Source organism: Procambarus clarkii, chromosome 40, assembly GCF_040958095.1.
Source record: "Procambarus clarkii isolate CNS0578487 chromosome 40, FALCON_Pclarkii_2.0, whole genome shotgun sequence".
Taxonomy (NCBI): domain Eukaryota; kingdom Metazoa; phylum Arthropoda; class Malacostraca; order Decapoda; family Cambaridae; genus Procambarus; species Procambarus clarkii.
Window position 1 is genome coordinate 23,666,814 of NC_091189.1, and position 20,536 is coordinate 23,687,349.

The 20,536-nt window shown below is 48.3% G+C and overlaps 1 protein-coding gene across 6 annotated transcripts in view; it reads left to right on the plus strand.

Moving 5' to 3' along the window:
* The window catches only part of LOC123757979 (inversin), a 195,027-nt gene that overhangs the window by 161,045 nt on the left and 13,446 nt on the right, over nt 1-20,536 (plus strand). For all 6 annotated transcript variants that reach the window (XM_069338860.1, XM_045742048.2, XM_069338859.1 and 3 more), the window contains one exon: nt 5,995-6,592. In XM_069338860.1, the coding sequence (XP_069194961.1) occupies nt 5,995-6,592 (598 nt within the window). The remainder of the gene's footprint in view (nt 1-5,994; nt 6,593-20,536) is intronic.

Here is a 20,536-nt window from a genome sequence, read left to right on the forward strand (position 1 = left end):
CCTGAGGCTGCCCCGAGGCTGCCGCCCCCTCGTCCTTCCCCTGTTGTGGTTCATTCTGGTCCCCCCCCCCCTGCTTCCAGCCCCGAGGCGTCTGAGGGTTTCGGAAGTCGGGGCAGGGTTCAGATGGACTTGAGACTCAGGGCAGTCTCAGGGGATGCCCCTTCCGGTGTGGCATGGAGGCATTCGAGTTCGATCTCCCTGCCGCAGCCTCTGGGTCTGACCAGTGTGCCCCCTTCCATCTGGCTTACACAGCTGCACCGACCTTTTCTTTAGAGGCAGGGGCTTTGGGGATGACTCGGCCCCGGTCCTGTGGAGGTGGATCCTGGGGCGGGGGAGGGGCTGACTTGGGGGCCATGAGCCCCACTGGACATCGCCTGGGTTTTTTTGCCATCTGAGCGGGGCTTATAGTTACAAGGAGTGGGGGTTCTCTCTTTCCCTCCTCTACGTACGAGTTGGATTTGGTGTCTGCCCCTCCCTGTGTTCGGTTTTGTGTCACATACCCCCCCCCCCCCCCCCCCCCCGGGTGCGTCGGGTCCGTTTTTCCGTAGGTTTTCGGCTTACCGCATCCTACCGTCTGCAGTGCGGGCAGCCCTAGCAACTTGCCTCCTGTGCGACCCAGATTATGCCTCGCTTATGGATCCGTCTTCTTTCAGGTTTGGGCCATCGTTCCTTTTCTGGGTCCGTTACGAGGTTCTGGAGTCATCCTGGCTGGCGGACTGTCCTGTGTTTGCTTTGGAGGCTTGGCATTCCTTCTGCCGTTCCCGCATGCTTGAGTGGCGCAAGGCTGCGAAGGTGGTTCCATCAGGAACCACCAGTTTCTGGTGGTGGTGGTTCAGGTTTTCACCAGAAAAATCGCCAGAAGACCTGGTGGTTTAGGTTTTCCTGGGGGGCGATCTTGAGCATCTCAATGAGTGCTTGTGTGCCCCAGCCCTTTCTCAGGATGTTGGCATAGTGCAGCTCCATGTGCAGGTTCCCTCCCTTTTGACTGTACCGATTGTGTGTCATTTCTCTCCTGGAGCTGTTTTCGGACTGGCTTGCGGAGGATGTTGGGACGCTTGGGGCCGTTCCTGGGTCCGGTGCCTTGTTGAGGCTCTTTGTGCCGATCTTGTGGGATGCGGTTTCCCTGTTTTATACTTCCCAGCTCACGTGTCAGCAGGTGGTGCTGGCCTCCTCTCTGGAATCAGCCTGGGCCCTGGCTCTTAGGATGTCTTCCCCATTTTGTCCTCTTCTTTTTGAGACTTCTGCCGTGGCGCAGTATATACAGGCTACCTTCGGCTTCTTGTTGACCTATGTATGACTTGTTGGTTCTCCGGGGGTCTAGGGTGGACTTTCCCGGAGGGGTCGTGCCAGGGCTCGGGGTTCCTCTTGTTGAGGTAGGTTACAGGTGCCAGTTTTGGGTCCAGTGCCGCCTTCAGACCCGCCTCCGTTTGGTTGGCGTGGTGTTCACTCTGTGCGAGGTTCTGGGTCTAGTAAGGGGCGCCGGCCCTTTCGCGGTTCACCCCATTGACAGGGCAATGGGTAGAGGCTTGCGCTGTTTGCTCATGCCTAGTCCCACGATTTGTGGGCGTTTCAGGTCGTTTCCTTCGGCCTGTGGTGGCATTGGGTGACCCCCTCCTCCTTTGGGGGGTTTGGGGCTGGCAGAGCAGGCTTCTTTCCCTGCGCTCTGTTAGGTCATCTTGGAATGGGTTTGCTCGGGCGTGGTCGAAACAACGACGTCCCTCAGATGGGTTTCCCGTCGGTTCCCAGTCCCGAAATAGGACTGTGCAGACCTGCTGTTCATTCTGGACTTATTCCGTCTGAACCACTGGCTTCATTGCCCCTCCTCTCGGATGACAACGCTATCCCATGTTCGGCTCCTTTTGGCGCTGGGCTCTTGAATGGTGTCTCTGGACCTCAGGGATGCTTATTGGCTTGTCCCGATTCATCCGGGGTTCAGGGAATTGGCTCGGTTATGTTATGAGGCATCAGGGTTACCGCTTTTGTTGACTCCTATTAGGGTTGAACTTGGCACCTCGCGTGTTCACACGCTTTACCGGGTCGTCGTGGCCCGTCTGTGTCTCTTCAGTGTTCGGGTGTTGGCCTACCTCGACGACTGGCTGGCTTGGGCTCCCAGCCGGTCCTCTTTTCTGTTAGCCAGGGATTTGGTTCTTTCCCAGCTTGCTGGGTTCAGGTTCTTGGTGAACTGGAGGAAGTCCCATCTGGTTCCCTCCCTGGTTTGGACGTGGCTGGGTCTTGTGTGGGACTCTCAGACCGCTTCCTTGTCTCTTCCTCCGGAGTCTCTCCTACAGGTGCGGTCCGGCATGCACCCGTTTCTGGGGGGCTCCCGGGTCACCCGGGTCACCCGGCAGTTGCTCGAGGGTCTGTGGTCTGTGCCGAGCCTGAACTTCGCAATGATGGTCTACCCACCGGGTACGGGTTTGGCAGTCGTCGGCTGTTCTGTTTCCCTTCTGCCTCTCTCGCGATCATTGGGTTCGGCCCCGGGGGCCTTGCATCGGCTGCTACATCACCAGGCTTCCTCTTTGGGTTTTTCGGGATTCAGTGCCTTGACGCCTGCCCGAGCCCTCGCAGGATGCGTTCACGGACATGTCTTCTCTCAGCTGGGGTTTTGTGACCAGTGCTCACAAAGTCGGCCAGGGACGGTGGGGTCCGTCCTTCCGTCGAGCCCACAGCACGGTGCAGGAGTTCGCAGCGGTGTGGTTTGCTCTTCAGAGGGTTCAGGTCGCCTGCGGATCGACGATCTGGTTCCATTCGGACTGCTCCCCGGTGGTTCGTTGCCTGAACCAAGGGGGTTCGATGCGGTTTTTAGCTCTTTGGCGCTGGTCGCTTTGGGTGACTCTTCTGCTGAGTTCTCTGGGTTTGGCTCTGGTGTCCAACGTCTTGGCTGATGGCCTGTCTCATCTCATTCCTCTGTCCACGGAATGGACGGTCGACGCCGACTCCTTTCGTTGGCTTTGCCAGACGTCCGGATGCCCCAAGGTGGACCTCTTCATGTCGGCGTGGCCGAGGTGCCTTCCTCTGTATGTGGCGTCCTTCCCCCGACATGCGAGGCCGTTGGGGTCGATGCCTTTTGGCAGGACTGGTCGAGGTGGGGGTTCCTGTACCTTTTTCCCCTGGATCAGCTGTTGCTTCAGGTCTGAACTTGCTTGGAGACTTAGCAGGGAAGAGTCGTCCTCTATGCCCCGTGGTGGCCGGCCCAGCCGTAGTTTCAGGTGTTGTTTGCTCGGTGTCCGGACCTGGAGGTTTTCCCACGGATTTTCCAGCAGATCGGACCTGAGCGTCACGTGGCTGGTTTGATCTTCTCCTCAAGTCTTCATGTATGGTATTTTTTACTTGAGTTTATCATCTCTATGGTGATCAGGTGGCTTCCTTGTTAGTGTCCCACTTCCGGGTTTCTTCTCAACGGCAGTACTGTATGAAGTTTCCTGGCGGTCCTTTCGGTTCTTTTTGCATCTTTGTCATTGTGATTCGCTGTCTGTTAGGGTGGTGTTGTCCTTTCTCTCTTGGTTGTTCCAGGTCCATCATCATATGCTTAACACTGTTGCCTCATATCGTGCGGCACTGGCGAAACTGCTTCAGCATGCTTTCGGTATTGATGTTACTGCTGCACTGTTTCGCAAGTTGTCTCGGGCGTTGTTCTACCTCCGGCCTGCTCATGCGCCGCCTGAGTCGTCCTGGTCATTGGACAGTGCTCTCTTTTCTTTCTTCTCCTCGGTTTGTTGTGGCCTCTTCGGTTCAGGATTGTTTCTCGAAGGCTCTTTTTCTGTTGGCATTGGCCTCTGAGGGTCGGGTCGGAGAGCTTCATGCTCTACTCCGGCGCAGGGGTTTCTGCTCCTTCGGTCATGGCGATAGGTTTGTTCGTCTGCAGCCATCTTCGTCTTTTCTGGCGAAGTATGAGACTGCTGCTTTCTGGAGGGGTCCATGGGTTGTTGATGTATGGTTGTAACCAACTAAACATCAACATCATGATGGCCGGGGTGCATCATGTCTTGTGTCCGGTTGCGGCCCTCCTCCGTTATTTGCGCACCACGGCTTCTGTGTGCGGGGACGCACTTTGGGTTGATCTGGTTTCCCTTCTTCTCTGTTCGCGGGTGCGGGTCTCCCAGGTTGTCCGCAGGATTATTAAGGCTAGCCAGCCTGCGGTTTATCCCCTGTGCTCATGATGTTCGTAAGTTCGCTGCTCTTGCTGTCATCTTTGGCAACATGTCCTGGGCTGACATTCAGGCACAGGGGTTTTGGCGGTCGAACAGGGTCCTGGCTGCTCAATATCTTGTGAACCTTCCTGGACCTACTCGGGCCTGTGTCATTTTGGGTTGACGGTTGCAGCCAGTTGTCTCGACTTCGAGTTCAGGAGTGAGCAGCGACCGCCTCCCGGGTAAGTCTCTCTATTTCCTCTGTGGGTAGTTAGCTCTGAGGAGCCATAGGGGCTCCCACCCAGAAAACCATCATTGAATGTAATGAAACGCCATTTTCTGGGCGAGACCCGGAGGCTTCCTGGCATCCCTCCCTTCCCCTAGTCAGCGGTTTTTCGCATGTTTTGATGTCCAGCCTCAGAACTGAAGGGTGGATGGCCAGCGCGAGGGTCTGGGGCTCCCCCTTCCCCCTCCCCGGGAGGGGGACACTTCGCAGACAGCAGTGTGACGACGTGTGATGTCATGCTCGTTTGCTCATTTCTTTTTGGGGAGTTCTATCCACTTGTTCGACTTTTGGTAGCAATTTTCACCAGAATAGGGGTTTGTTTTGGGACACTTACCTTTCTGGGTGCCTGATGCGGTTGATGGCAGACATAGAATGCTTTCAACCACACGGGGGTTTCTATAGGCCATTGCTCCACATGCCTCTCTGAGGGGGGCCTGGTTCTGGCTCGAGGTCCCCGATAGGCCCACAGAACTCCATACACATGACTGATGCCAAAGTCTGACATTAGCATATCAACCTTGATAAGCTCTGGAGAGCCTCCGGGTCTCTCCCAGAAAATGGCGTTTCATTATATTCATCGCTGGTTTTTTAAATAAATTCCATAAATTGTAGTATCAACATGGAAATGTCATAACTCAAAAAATTACTTCAAATGTCACTTGAAGCACATACATAAGCATACATAAAATAAATTCCTCTCTCTTCCTTGGAACATCCTATTACAGAAGGAACAGAATCTGCCTGGTTTTATAGCTGGCATTGTTGCCATAGCTCACTTCCTTTAGAATTATGTAATGTAGACTGTTCCGTCGTCTGTACACTCCTCACTTGCTGTCCTTCCATTCCTGGTGTCTTGTAAGGAATTGCTCTTCCTGCTTTGGCCACGTACTCGTGCTCAGGTTCTCTTGCTGCATACTTGTGTTGACAGAATAATAGAGGGGACAGACTGTAAACAGGTTCTGCCCTCCTTGGCACTGTGGGTAATTGAAGGTACAGTATCACCCATCTCACATTAGAACACTTGGAGAGAAATGACATTTCTCATTCTAATTCTAACATTAGAAACATCAATGTTTCTGCCTGAACACTATATGTATTAGTGGCTTTGCAAGAATGTGAGAACACCAATGTTATATAGGCTCACAACCCAATGTATCTTTTTGTATACTGTATGTATTATGTATACATAACAAAAATTCTCTGAGAGAGTTTTAAGTGTTTAGTTACTCTTATTTGCTAATAATACTAAAGGCAAAATATAAGCAAAACTGTTCAAAAAAATATGATCACTACTATAAATAGTGCCTGATTTATGTCCATCTTTGAGATTTTTAACAGTTGTTCGGATAGCAAAATACTTTTAGATTTTAAGGTTTTCTTTGTTTCTTTTGAGAGTCAGAGATCTACCCAAAAGCAAGGAAAACAAACCAAAAAGATTTTACAAAACAGAACAAGAACAAAATGCATTTTCCAGGTCACACTGTATAGTAATGTTGAAAATAAAATTGAATCTGCATAGATTAGGCATCATATGATGAAATAGTTTATTTCCTAATGATCATAATTTTTTGTCAACAGATGGAAAGTTTTCAGACTCTGAGGAAGACAACAATGCAGTATTGGCTTATCCGGTTCAGGGTCCATCATCGACGCTGGCTCAAGCACTGCAACTTTCTAGCAGTATTGCAACTGCTGTGGTAACTGCTGGTATTGCTAAATCAAAACATGAACTGAATATAAGTGAAGACAGACACAAAGTTAGGGTACAAAGTACACCTGATGATAGAATTTTGTGCATGGAAAATAGTGAATGTGAGAAAACTAAATGTACTACTGAGATTAAGGAAGCACATATGTTGAAAGAAATTAGTAAAACTTCAGTAAGAGATAGTAATAGTGAAGGTTTAATGCAGGATTTTTATAAATGGGCTGAAAATGAAAGTGGAAATAAACATTTACCATCAAAATGTAACAAGGATGAAAACCATTCACCTTGTACCAAAAAGAGTGAGTTAACAAAAATAGAAGACAATAGACAATTGGACTTGGTCGATAACTCCACATTTACTCTGAATGAGTCATGGGATGATTTAGAAAATATTATGTTTCAGAAACTAGACAGGAAACAAATGCTTGAAGCAAGAGCTGCAAGATCTCTCAACATTGCTACAAGACAGTATGTATAGTATTTATTTCTTTCTTTTTGGTCGGGACCTTAATAGCTCCTCAGAGTTTAAGTGCATTTAGAAGTGCAGCAGGATTCCGACCTACTGGGTAGTCTCCCTATGAAATGAGGCAAGCTTGAGTCAGAGATCTACCCAAAAGCAAGGAAAACAAACCAAAACCATTTTACAAAACAGAACAAGATACTGCTTGAAGAAAGAATAAAGTAAAATAGTTCTTGAAGACATAAAAAACCCAGAAAATGGCATTTCATAACATTCAACACTGGTTTTCTGTGGGGAGCCCCTACGGCTCCCTGGAACTTATCAGGCTAATGTATGTTACATTAGATCAGGACATTAGCTAAGGAGTTCAGACCTACCAGGGACCAGTGCCAGAACCTGGCCCCTTCAGAGAGGTTTCAGGGAGCAATGGCCCTGGAAAAACCCCTTGTGGTTTGGGTTTTCCTTATCTGCCATCGACCAGGGTCAGGCACCCAGAAAGGTAGGCATAACAAAACAAACCTCACATGGTAAAAAACTAAAACAAAAAAGCGAACAGAGAGGTAGAAACTCCCTACAATCCCAAGGAAACAAGCAAACATCATACTTTACACTTTACTGCCGCGCTGATCGTCCGCGCAGCCCTCCCCGCCCTGAGAGGGGGACGGGGAAGCCCCGGACCTCATCGCGCTGGCTGCCTAGCATCACTTCGTAAGCTAATGTCAACCGGGATAGACGCTTCTCTCAGTTTCCTAGGCGGTGTTTGCCTTGTGTGGCGTTCTCTGCTGTGTGTTGTGTTGTGCGGTCGCCAGGTGTTCCTCATCAGTATCAGGGCTGCATGCGCTTAGGGGCTTCCTTCCCTAAGTGCCCTGTGAGTACTGCTCCTGCGTGACAGGGTTATCTTCCCTGGGGCGTTCGGGAACCATTCCCGTAGAGGTTCTTGCTGCTTGGCATTTGCCTCGCCCTTGGGGCCAGCTGGGGCTTGGGGCCCTTGTTTGGCCCTGGATATGGACTTGTATTGTGCTGGTTATGGCGTCAAGGTGTTGCGCGACCTGCCAACTAAGCGGCGACCGGTTCCTGTTGCCTCTGGGGACGGTGTACTTTTGTGGGGTTTTTCTTTTGTTTTTATTTTCATTGGCTGGTGGTGGTCTGCCTAGTGTGGCTATAATTCCACTGGTAGTATTTGGTGGCCCTCTGCTAGGCCCCCGTCATTGTACACGTTGCAGGGGTTTTCAGTGTTGTCCTCTACCCCTTGTTATTTTTGGGTTTCTTAACCGGTTAGCAACACCTTGCCCGGGCTTCCTGTAGTTGTTACCAAACGGGCCCTGGAAACACCTGTCAGGGCTCGGTGGACCATTGAATGTGTCTTCCGGGTTCCAACCCGTCTTGTACGGGATCATTGGTTACTGTGCCCTTGTCTCCGGGTGACAGTCGCCACTTTTACCTCCGTCATGCTGCCTTTTGGGTCACTGACACCTTGACCCGGAGTCTTGCGAGAGAGATTCTCTGCTTGTTCTCCAGTACTCTCCTGATGTTATTACTGTTCAGAGTACAGGCGGCATCCGTGTTGCAAGCTAGGTTAGGTTGCTGCAACACGCTAGGTTGGTTTCCCACTCAGATACCCCGGAGCCGCCTCGTTTTGGTTAGGTGCTGTTCGCCCCTTTCCCTCCCTGTTCCCGGCTCCTGACTGTCTGCGGGTTTCGGGGTCGGGGCGGGATTTAGTTGGGGCCGAGACTCGGGCGGTTTTGCAGGGCTGCCTCGTTTGGGTAGGGGACGGAGGTTTTCGAGCCTGTTCCTCCTGCCAAGGCTTCTGGGTCTTACCAGCGGCCCTTTCTTGCTGCCTTTCCCATAGACTCTTCCTTTTCTTTAAGGGCGGAGGGCTTGGAGGATGGCTGTGCCCCAGGGCCTCTGTTGCGGGTTCCTGGGGCTGTGTGGGATGCCTGCTAGCAATTCCGGGGTTGTTTGACCCTGCCGGGGTTTTCTGCTTCTGGGCGGAGTTTTTCGCCCATCCAGTCTGCTTGGTTTCCACTTTTGCTGGCGTGTTTTTGTATCTTTTGTGTCGGTCACAGCCCCCTGTTCTGGTGGCCATTTTCTTCTGCCAGTTTCTTGGCGTGGCCACCAGGGCAGTGTTGCGGTTTGTTTACATACACCTGGGTGTGCGAGAGAGCGTCTTGGGTGAGTTTTTTCACCTTTTTTAGGGGTTTTATTCTCCTGTTGTCGTTTCTTTGCTCTTCTGGTGTTTTCTGCCCGTTTTCTGTTCCTCTGGAAACATTTGAGTGTTGATTTTATACCGGGTTTTTTCGTTATGTCTGTTTTGGAGCATAACAAGCATAACAGACAGTGTCCCTGTCTGTTATGCTTGCTCCCACACCTTGTCCCTCAGTTTTTGGTCTGTTTTGACCGTTGCCCTGGGGTTTCTGTCTGAGGGCTGTGCTTTGCCTTTCTGTGGTGTATCTCCGCTGGCAAATGTGGTGGTTTGGGCTCCCCCTGGTTCGATTCCAGGTTCCTTTGGGTTCTTTGGTTTCGTTCCAGAGGTTTCTTCGTCTTGGACCCCCTTTGTGGGTTCAGGGGGCTTTGTTTCCTTGTGTGTGAGCCGGCTCTGCCTTCTGAGGTTCCAGGGTCTTCCTGGCTTGCAGACTGATCTTTTTGGGTCGTGGCACATGATGTGGTCGGGCTGGGACTTTGGGGTTTTGTTGTCGAGGTGGACCTTTTGATGCAGTTTGTGCCTTCTTCGCCTGGCCGGCGTGGTGCTCTCTGCCCACTGGTTGGCGGCTTGTAATTTTTTTTCACGTGTATGTGTGCGCATGTACACTGTGTGTGTGTGCACATGTGTATGTGCATATGCACGTGTGTGTAATACACCTTTGTGTGTGTATGTATGTATGTGTATGTACATAATATGTATGTATATGTACATAATATATGTGTAAATGTGTGTATATATGTATGTATACATTTTCTTTCGGAAGGGGCTCTGTTCCTTCGCTGTTGACGGGGCGCTGTGGGAGCAGCTTGCTCTGTTGACTCTCGCATGGTCCCGCAGTTAGTGGGCGCTTTTGGTTGTCTTCCGGCCTCTGGTGGCGGCGGCGGAGGGCTTCTTCCCCTTTGGGAGATTCAGGGCTGGCGGGGTGTTGTTCTTCCCCTGCGCTTCGTCATGTCATCTTAGTGGGTGCGTTGGACGTGGTCGATCCGCCCCATCCTTCTGGGGTTCTTGTATGCTCTATGCAGACATGGGCCTGGCGAATCTGCGGTTCTTCTAGACTTCTCAGGTCTGTGCCCTGGATTCGTTGCCCTCATCGGAGGACTGTTGTCTCCGGTCCGGCTTCTGTTGGGGACGGGTGCCTGGATGGTGGCCCTGGACCTCCAGGTCAATTCTTGGCACGTTCTTCTCCAGTTTTCCGGGACTGGTACAGTTGGTGGTGGGGCTTTAGGCTTGCCGCTTTTGTTACCTTCCCTTGTTTGTTATTGGCACTTAGTGTATTTATGCATCTTTTTCGGATCTTGGTGCCCTGTCTGAGTCTGCTTGGGATTCGGTGTCTGGCCTACTTTGACGGCTGCCTGGTGTGGGCTCCCAGTTGGTCCGCTTGTCTTCTTGCCAGTTGTGTGGTTCTTTCCAGATCACCGGGTTTGGTTTCCTGGTGATCTGGAGGCCATTCCATCTGCATCTGTTTCCAGCCCGGGTTCGGACCTGGCTGGGTCTTGTTTAGGGCTCTTGGGCCGCTCCATGTCTCTCCCCCTCCAGAAGTGTTGCTGCGGCTGTGGTCCCACCTTCGGCAGTTCATGAGGGGGTCCCGGGTGGCTCGGCGTTTGCTCGAGCAGTTGTGCGGGATTCTGAACTTCGACGTGCTGTCTGCCTGCAGGGTCGGGTTTGGCTTCGGCGTCTGTTTGGTTCTTTCGTAGACTCCCCTTCCGCCTCTCTTGCAATCGTTGGGTTCGTTCCTCCGAGGATCTTGTGTTGGTGCTGTGTCACCAGCTTCCTCTTTGGGGTTTTCGGAGTTCTGTGCCTTGGCACTTCCCCGAGCCTTTGCTCGATGTGTTCACAGACGGGTCATCTCTCGGCTGGGGCTTTGTGACCAGTGCTCACCAGGTCGGCCGGGGATGGTGTGGTCTGTCCGTCCGTTAGGCTCACAGCACAGTTCGGGAGTTCGTGGCTGTCTGGTTTGCGTTTCGGAGGGTTCGGGTTACTCGGTGCTCTACCATTCAGCTCCATTTGAACTGTTATCTGGCAGTTCTTTGCCAAAACCACAGGGTTTCTCTTAGGTGTTTAGCTTTAGGGTTGGTCCCTTCGAGTGGCTCGTTTGCTGGATTCTCAGTGTTTGGCTAACTGTGAGGTTCATGTCCGGGGTGTGTCCTACGTCCTGGCGGATAGTTCATTCCTCTGTTAACGGACTGGCCAGTTGTAGCCGACTCGTTTTATTGGCTCTGCAGGACGTATGGACTCCTGGCCATGCACGTCTTCGAGTCGGCGTGGTCTAGGCGTCGCCCATTCTATGTGGCGCCCTTACCTGCCTGCGAGGTGTTCACGGTGGATGCCTTTCGGCAGGACTAGTCGAGGTGGGGGTACCTGTTCTTCTTCTCCCGGTCCAGCTGTTGCTTCGGGTTCTGGCTCGGTTGGAGCCCATTCCCACGAGAGTAGTCCTTATGGTCCCTTGGAGGCCGGCCCAGCTTTATTTTCAGACGCTGCTTAATAGGTGTCCGAACCCGGGGCGTTTTCCCACGGCTCCGCCTCTTCTGGCAGGTCGGACCGGTCCTGTATGTGACTGGTTCAGCCTTCTCCTTGGCTCTTCGCGTCTGGTATTTTGACGCTGGTATCACCATCTCTGTGGTGATCAGGTGGCTTTGTTGATGGTGTCCCACCTGCGAGCTTCGTCTCGGCAACAGTATGACGTTCCTGGAGTTTCTATGCACTTCTTTTTGCTCTTCGTAGGTTGTCTTCTCTTTCACATCGCGTTGTCTTGTCCTTTCTTGGGTTTTCAGGACTACAGTTTTGATGTTTCTTACTGTCACCTCGTTTTGTACAGCGCTGGCGGAGCCGCTCCGGCTTGAGTTCAGGGTGGATGTCACATCTGCCCTGTTTCGTATGCTTTCTCGTGTTTTGTTTCATCTCCGGCCTGCTCTTGCGTTGCCTGAGCTGTCCTGGTCCTTGATTAGGGTGCCTTTTTATCTTTTCCTCAGTCCCTTCGGTTCAGGTTTCTGCTCTTTGGTACTGGTGGTAAGTTTGTACGTTTGCAGCCTTTCTCCGTCCTTCTGGTGACGGTCAAGACGGATGCTTTCTGGAGAGGTTCTTGGGTTATTGGTTTGGCCGGGGGTGCGTCCTGTATTGTCCGGTTGCGCTTTTTGCCGTTACCTGCGTACCGTGTCTGGGGATGCGCTTTGGGTTGATCCGGTTCTCCTCGTTCCCTTTTTCAGGGCTAGGGTCTCCCAGGTCGTCCGCAGAGTTTTTAAGTCTTCCAGCCTGCGGTCTGTCCTTGCGCCTGTGCTGTTCGAATGTTTGCAGCTTTTGCTGCTGTGTTGGTGACGTCTAAGGCTCATTTCGGGCGCAGGGATTTGAAGGTCACACAGATTCTTGGCCGCCCATTCTTTATGCGCGTCTGCTCCTATGCGTTCTTGTTGCCTTGGGTCGCAGGTTGCAGCCTGTTGTCTAGGCTTCGCGTTGCAGAGTTTGTGGCGGCCGCCTCCCGGGTCAGCCCTTTCTTTTCCTCCTCTTTGGGTATGAAGCTCCAGGGAGCCGTAGGGGCTCCCCACAGAAAACCAGCGTTGAATGTAATGAAACACCATTTTCTGGGTGATCCCCGGAGGCTCCCTGGCAACCCTCCCTCCCATCGGTCGGCGTTTTTTTCGCGTTGGTTGAAGCTTAGTTTCTGAACTGATGCTAGGCAGCCAGCACGATGAGGTCCGGGGCTCCCCCTCCCCCCTCTTGGGACGGGGAGGGCTGCGCGGACAATCGGCGCGGCAGTATAGTTGTGATGTTTGCTTGTTAGCTTGGGATTGTAGGGAGTTTCTACCTCTCTGTTTGTTTTTTGTTTTAGTTTTTTACCATGTGGGGTTTGTTTTGTTATGCCTACCTTTCTGGGTGCAAACCCTGGTCGATGGCAGATAAGGAAAACCCCAACCATAAGGGGGTTTTCCCAGGGCCATTGCTCCCTGAAACCTCTCTGAAGGGGCCAGGTTCTGGCGCTGGTCCCTGGTAGGTCTGAACTCCTTAGCTAATGTCCCGGTCTAATATGGCATACATTAGCCTGATAAGCTCCAGGGAGTCTCCAGGGCTCACCCAGAAAATGGCGTTTCATTGCATTCAAAGCTGGGTTTTTTTCCCATCGCGTCCTAGCTGTGGACAGGACTCACGTCCACTACAAAAATATGTGTATAAAATTCATTTTTTGTCCGATCGACCTCGAGATAGTTTCAAAATAAGCGCCTTTAGAATGAGCACAATTTGATACCAAAGTGAAAGATGTAACACGAAACTTGATGTCAGAACACTTGAAAGATTATAAATACGTTTTTGGATCTAAATTTTAAATTATAAAATATTTGTTAAAATTCTATTTATTGTGCTATTATTATGGGACTAGTTTTAAAATGCGCGCCTTTATATTGCAGACAATTTGATACCAAAACGAGCGATGTAACATGAAAATTGATGTCAGAACACTGAAAAGATATAAATAATTTTGATGATGAGCGTCCAAAATTAAAAGATTTGTTAAAATTCCAGTTATTGCTCTATTATTATGAGGCTAGTTTTAAAATGCGCGCCTTTATATTGCGAATAATTTGATACCAAAAGAGAGATGTTACATGAAAATTGATGTTATCAAAATGAACGAGTATACACATTAGGTTGTGGTATGCAAATTGGTGCTCGTTCACGGGTAACTTTAGGCTTTGCTACAGGGAGTCTCGCCAGGCTTTTGGATATTATATGCATATATATCTGCAGGGAATTTAATTGCGAACACAATGATACCAAAACGAACGACGTAGCATGAGAATTAAGGTGAGAAAACTGAAACGAGTATACACATTTAGGCGTTGCTGCACGCTCTCCCGCACTATTAGCCCCATGACGTCAAAGTCTGCGGTGCACGCGTGGCACACGTGATAGTGTTACATTCCAGGTTGTAGAGGGAGAAGGAACCTCCCTCCCCCTTTTTGTCTGTATAATCCTGTGGTGGATCCAAATAACCCCTCCCCTGTTCTAAGAAGTGTGAGGAAATCTGGTATTTGTTAAATAAAATCTTTTTGTAAAATTGTATCCCAAGGTGTATTTCTCATCCCATATAGTTAGAACTGGTGATTATTACTATATAGACCCCTGCACTTCCATTATTTATAAGAAAGTAAGAGCGGGTATTGTTAGCGATACTTTAAGGTACGGCTTTCAGTCGCGTACCTTACAGTGGACAGACAAAATGATGGAAACGCCCATTGTGGTGGAGGCTGGGCGGCTGTGGGCAGCTGCATATCCTTGACACCTCCACCCTAAACAATTTCCTGCCTCCAACTGAATTTGCGCGCCAAGGCAGGACCAGGCATGCTGCTTCCCTCATTGTTTGACTTCCACCAATGAAAGAGAAGCCGGCAGATGGAGAGAGGCCGCTACCAATCACCGCTCTTCTCCTCGTCACGAAACCGGTGACGTAAGCGAGGTAGGCCTGGGGAATGACGTCACATCCCCAGCGGGTGGCAACCAGCTTCCCTCCTCTCCCAAAAGCGTTGGCCCCAGTTACCTGGTTACCTGGTTGATACCTGGTTGATGGGGTTCTGGGAGTTCTTCTACTCCCCAAGCCCGGCCCGAGGCCAGGCTCGACTTGTGAGAGTTTGGTCCACCAGGCTGTTGCTTGGAGCGGCCCGCAGGCCCACATACCCACCACAGCCCGGTTGGTCCGGCACTCCTTGGAGGAATAAATCTAGTTTCCTCTTGAAAATGTCCACGGTTGTTCCAGCAATATTTCTTATGCTTGCTGGGAGGACGTTGAACAACCGCGGACCTCTGATGTTTATACAGTGTTCTCTGATTGTGCCTATGGCACCTCTGCTCTTCATTGGTTCTATTCTACATTTTCTTCCATGTCGTTCACTCCAGTACGTTGTTATTTTACTGTGTAGATTTGGTACTTGGCCCTCCAGTATCTTCCAGGTGTATATTATTTGATATCTCTCTCGTCTTCTTTCTAGTGAGTACATTTGGAGGGCTTTGAGACGATCCCAATAATTTAGGTGCTTTATTGCGTCTATGCGTGCCGTATATGTTCTCTGTATTCCCTCTATTTCAGCAATCTCTCCTGCTTTGAAGGGGGAAGTGAGTACTGAGCAGTACTCAAGACGGGACAGCACAAGTGCCTTGAAGAGTACAACCATTGTGATGGGATCCCTGGATTTGAAAGTTCTCGTAATCCATCCTATCATTTTTCTGGCTGTCACAATATTTGCTTGGTTATGCTCCTTAAACGTTAGGTCGTCCGACATTATTATTCCCAAATCCTTTACATGCTGTTTTCCTACTATGGGTACATTTGATTGTGTTTTGTACTCTGTATTATGTTTAAGGTCCTCATTTTTACCGTACCTGAGTACCTGGAATTTATCACTGTTAAACATCATGTTATTTTCTGATGCCCAGTCGAAAACTTTATTAATATCAGCTTGAAGTTTTTCAATGTCCTCAGCCGAGGTAATTTTCATACTGATTTTTGTGTCATCTGCAAAGGATGATACGAAGCTGTGACTTGTATTTTTGTCTATATCTGATATGAGAATAAGGAAAAGCAGTGGTGCAAGAACTGTACCCTGAGGTACAGAGCTTTTCACTGCACTTGGACTAGATTTTATATGGTTGACAGTTACTCGCTGAGTCCTGTTTGACAGAAAACTGAGTATCCAGCGTCGTACTTTACCGGTTATTCCCATTGACTTCATTTTGTGTGCTATCACGCCATGGTCACATTTATCGAAGGCCTTTGCGAAGTCCGTGTATATCACATCAGCATTCTGTTTCTCTTCTAATGCCTCAGTGACTTTGTCGTAGTGCTCAAGTAGCTGTGAGAGGCACGATCTTCCCGCTCGAAATCCATGTTGGCCTGGGTTATGAAGGTCATTGGTCTCCATGAAATTGGTGACCTGACTCCTAATCACTCTCTCAAATACTTTTATGATGTGCGATGTTAGTGCAACTGGTCTATAATTTTACCAATGCTTTGCTCCCTCCCTTGTGTAGAGGGGCTATGTCTGCTACTTTAAGTGCATCTGGTATCTCCCCCGTGTCCAAGCTCTTCCTCCACACTATACTGAGTGCCTGTGCTACCGGCACTTTGCATTTCTTTATAAATATTGAATTCCATGAGTCTGGACCTGGGGCCGAGTGCATGGGCATGTTTTCAATTTCTTTTTCAAAATTTAGTGCGCTCGTGTTTATATCAGTTATATTTACCGGGGTTTGAATATCCCGCATAAAGAAAATGTCTGGATCTTCCACCTTCATGTTGTTTATTGGAGTGCTAAACATGTCCTCATACTGCTTTTTTAGGATTTCACTAATTTCTTTGTCATCCTCCGTGTATGAACCTTCACTTGTACGAATAGGTCCAATACTGGCAGTGGTTTTTGCTTTTGATTTCGCATATGAGAAGAAATATTTTGGATTTTTCTTTATTTCCTGAATTGCTTTCTGTTCTAACTGCCTTTCTTCAGTTTCATATGAGTGTTTCAATTTCCGCTCGATTTCTTCAATCTCCCTATTTAAATTATTCCTTCTTTGACGGGAAATTCGTGTCTGCATAAGCAGTTCCGTTATTTTTTTCCTGCGTTTATAGTGTCGTCTGCGTTCTCTTTCTACGTTAGATCTCTTTCTGGCTTTCCTCAAAGGAACATGTTTCAGACAGACTTGATACGCTTCTGAAGTAAGTTTTCCTATTCCTTCTGTAGGACTTGTATTATTTAGAACAGTTCCCCATGGAATGTTTGTAAGTTCCCTGTTTATTATCTCCCAGTCTATCCTTTTATTATTAAAATTGAATTTACTGAATAGCCCCTCTCGCTTTATCAACGTTTTAGGTCTATTCTGAGTATTGATGGTCGTTTGCACTTCAATGAGTTTGTGATCTGAGTATGTGGTATCTGATATCGTAATGTCTCTGATAATGTCTTCATTGTTCGTAAAGACCAGATCTAGAATATTTTCATTTCTCGTTGGCTCCGATATCTGCTGATTGAGTGAAAATTTGTCACAGAATCTAAGTAGTTCTCTAATCTGTGGTTGGTTAGGTCCTGATAGATTTCCTGGTATAATATTATTGTTTGCTATTTTCCACCTGAGACTAGGCAAGTTGAAGTCACCTAGGAAAATAATATCAGGTATCGGGTTCTCCAAATTATCAAGGCTATTCTCTATTTTGCTTATCTGTTCTGTGAATTCCTCAGCCGTTGCATCTGGCGGTTTGTATATTAGTATAATCACTAAATTTATTTTCTCTATTTTTAATCCCAGTACCTCTACCACCTCATTTGTAACGTTTAGGAGCTCCGAGCATACAAGGTCTTCCCTAATATACAGACCCACTCCTCCATGTGACCTAATTTTCCTATCACACCTGTATAGGTTATATCCTGGAATCCAGATCTCACTGTCCAACAATTCCCCTGCATGGGTTTCTGTGAAAGCTCCAAATACTGCATTTGACTCCGTGAGGAGGCCATTTATGAACTGTACTTTGTTGTTTGTTCTTGTTTTCAGTCCTTGTATGTTGGCAAAGATGAATGAGGTTACTCTATTAGTGATAGTTTGAATGGGAGACTTTTTCGGCACGTCCATTAATCGTGGACATAATGAGTTTGTTCTGACCAGTACTGATTGTTGTAGGGCAGTTTTCTGTCGTAGTTGTAGTTCCCTTTCGGTGGATAATTGTATCTGTAATTCTGGAATGCCAGTGGATCTGGCATCCAGTTCCATACACTCTCCATACTGCTCCTTTTGAATTCTCTGCCGGTCTGGTATAAAAAATTTATAGAGTTTCCTCCAAATTCATTATCCTGCTTGCCACTCTTTATGTAGCGTTCCGTGCCTTTCACGTGAAAGTGTGGGCAGCTAAGGTCATAGCATTTTCTGTCCTCCAGTGAGGTTTGGCACATGTCAGGATGGAAAAACCTACATATTGATCCAAATCGACACTCACCTTTCCTAAGCATATTTAAACATTTTTTGGGATGTTGGTAACTGCATTCTAATCCTTTCTTATTACCAGCATATCTATGTCTGCATATGCCCTTTGCATAAAATTTGCATAAGTCTGTCCTTCTGTTCTGAATTGCTCTATCGAGAACCGTCGTGGTGTCTGTACCTATCGAGCTGTCAGGTACACTTTCTAGTTTAATGTCATCTACATCCAGGCCTACTGAGTCAGAGTTTGCAACTTCCTGAGTTTCAGCCTCAGTTTCATCCCTGACTATAGCCTCTGCCCCTTGTATATTAGAATTGTTGTTCCTTTCCCACTCCTTCTGGATGGCTGGTAGGCTTCCAATGAATGATGTTTTCCGTTCATGCGTCATGTTATCTAGAAGGTTTTTTAGGATATTCCAAGCTGGCAGGTCATTTTTACACACCCAGAGCAAGTGGCCATCTCTCAGTGCCGTAGTGTTACTCACTCCTGTACAAGCCGAATGGAATCTAGTCTTACAGATATAACATTCAATTCCCGTTACCTTCGTCTTTAAGAAGTTGTTACAGTGGCCACAAATTTGTTTATTTACTCCCATATTGCCTTGTTTTGTTGTATATATCTATATATTTATAATATTATATGTATATTGTATATTTGTAACTATATATGTATATATATTTATATGTTTAATATTATAATATTATATGTATATCGTATATTTGTAATATTGTGTGTTATTTTGTTCAAACTTTATGGCAGGTACTTAGCGTAGGTAGCGAGGCTGGTCCCCCGGTCAGTACAGGTGACCTCTTGTGGCCCAGGTTGATGTCACCAGTTTCACATACCTCCCTGCACCTCTTCTCTCTGACTGCACATTTTTATAAGTAAAACATGTAAATTGCTATAACTCCTTCCACAGAGCAGTTACAGACTTTCTTGTAGTCTTATTGAACATCCCTCAGCTTGGGCTTTCTTCAGACTCCACACAAGGGCATATAGTATGGGAACTACTTGTATACAGTGCACCATACACTCTAACATAAACTAGAAAAACTAGCTGGGAATTTTATTCCCTTACAGATGCCTACCTTTAATCTCCTTCTTAAGTCAATGTGCCTCTCTGAGGGGGGCCAGGTTCCAGCTCTGTCCCCGGTAGGCAGGACTCCAGGACTCCATTGACTGAAGCCCCAGACTAATATAGCGAATATCAGTCCTATAGCTCCAGGATCCGAGTTGAATACTCTGAGGCCCTTAACCTCCTTAAGGTTTTGTCCCGTATTTCTTGGGGAGCAGATAGGCGCATGCTCTTCTCTTTACATTCCTCTCTCGGACTGTCAAAACTCGATTATGGTTGCCCTGCTTCTCATCTGCATCTCCTTCTACTCTTCGCCGTCTTGATGCTTTGCACCATTCTGGGTTGCGTCTCAGCTCAGGTGCCTTTTGTTTGACTCCCGCCCTCAGCTTGTATATTGACACTGGCTTCCTATCTCTTCAGGACCGCCGTGATCACTTCTGTCTTTGCTATCTTGCAGGTCTTTACAACATCCTTGCTCTTGCCTCTGTCGTGCCTTGACATTTACCCCTCCTGTCGATCCTGTTCATCTTAACCACCTCCCTCTTTCTGTCCAGTTATCTCGCTTACAGGATTCTCTTTCGATTCGTATTACTGATGTTTCTCCTTGTATTGTTCTGTCCTTTCCACTGTGGAGGGTCCCCCTTCCTAAATTTGGTACATCTCTGACCTGTATCACTAAAGTTTTTACCCTACCTATGGTTCTGAAACACCTTTCCCTTGAACACTTTTCTTCACACTCCCACTCCATTTCCATCTTCACTGATGGGTCTAAGTCTGCAGACGGTGTTAGCTACTCTGTTGTTCTTCATGACCACACTTATATGTGTCGCCTACCTCCGGAGACTAGCGTCTTCACAGCGGAACTTTATGCTATTCTCTATGCTCTTCGTCTCTTGCTTTCTTGTTGTCAGTCTTCCTTTGTGGTTGTCATTGACTCGTAGTGCCCTCATGGCTCTCGGGTCCTTTAATCCGGTCCATCCAGTGGTCGTCGAAATTCAACATTGGCTGTTTCTTATTAACAGTAATTTTAAGTCAGTTGAGTTATGCTTGGTTCCCAGCCATATTGGTGTCTCTTTAAATGAGCATGTGGACGCTGCCGCTAGGGTAGCTGTCCGCTCTTATCCCATCTCCCGTAAAGGTATTCCTTATTCCGACTTTTACCCAGTTATTCATTCCTCCATCCTTACCCGTTGCCAGGCTTGTTGGTCTTCTGTTACTGGTATCAAACTGCATACTCTTAAGAGTAGTGTGTCCTCATGGCCTTCCTCCTACCACTGTAACCGGCGATGGGAAACGGCTCTGGCGAGGTTGCGTATTGGCCATATATGCTTAACTCACGGTCACTTAATGGAGCGCCGCCCTGCTACTTATTGTCCAAATTGCATTGTCCCTCTTATGGTCGTGCATATCCTTGTTGAATGTCCTGACTTCTAGGATGAGCATGTGTCTTGCTTTCCGACCATCCCTCATGGTCGCTTGTCCCTCAATAGAATTCTTGGTGAATTGGATACTTTTGATATCGTTCGCCTTGTGCGTTTCTGTTATCGTATTGGCATCTTTGGTGATATTTAGCGCCCTCTGATTATTCTGCACATTTGATGGTGCTACATAGCCTTCCCGGTTTGGTGCCTTCTTTTGATAATTACTTACTATAGCTCCAGGAAGCCGAAAAGGCTCCCCCAGAAAAACCAATGATTCTTACATTTAAAATAAAAATAATT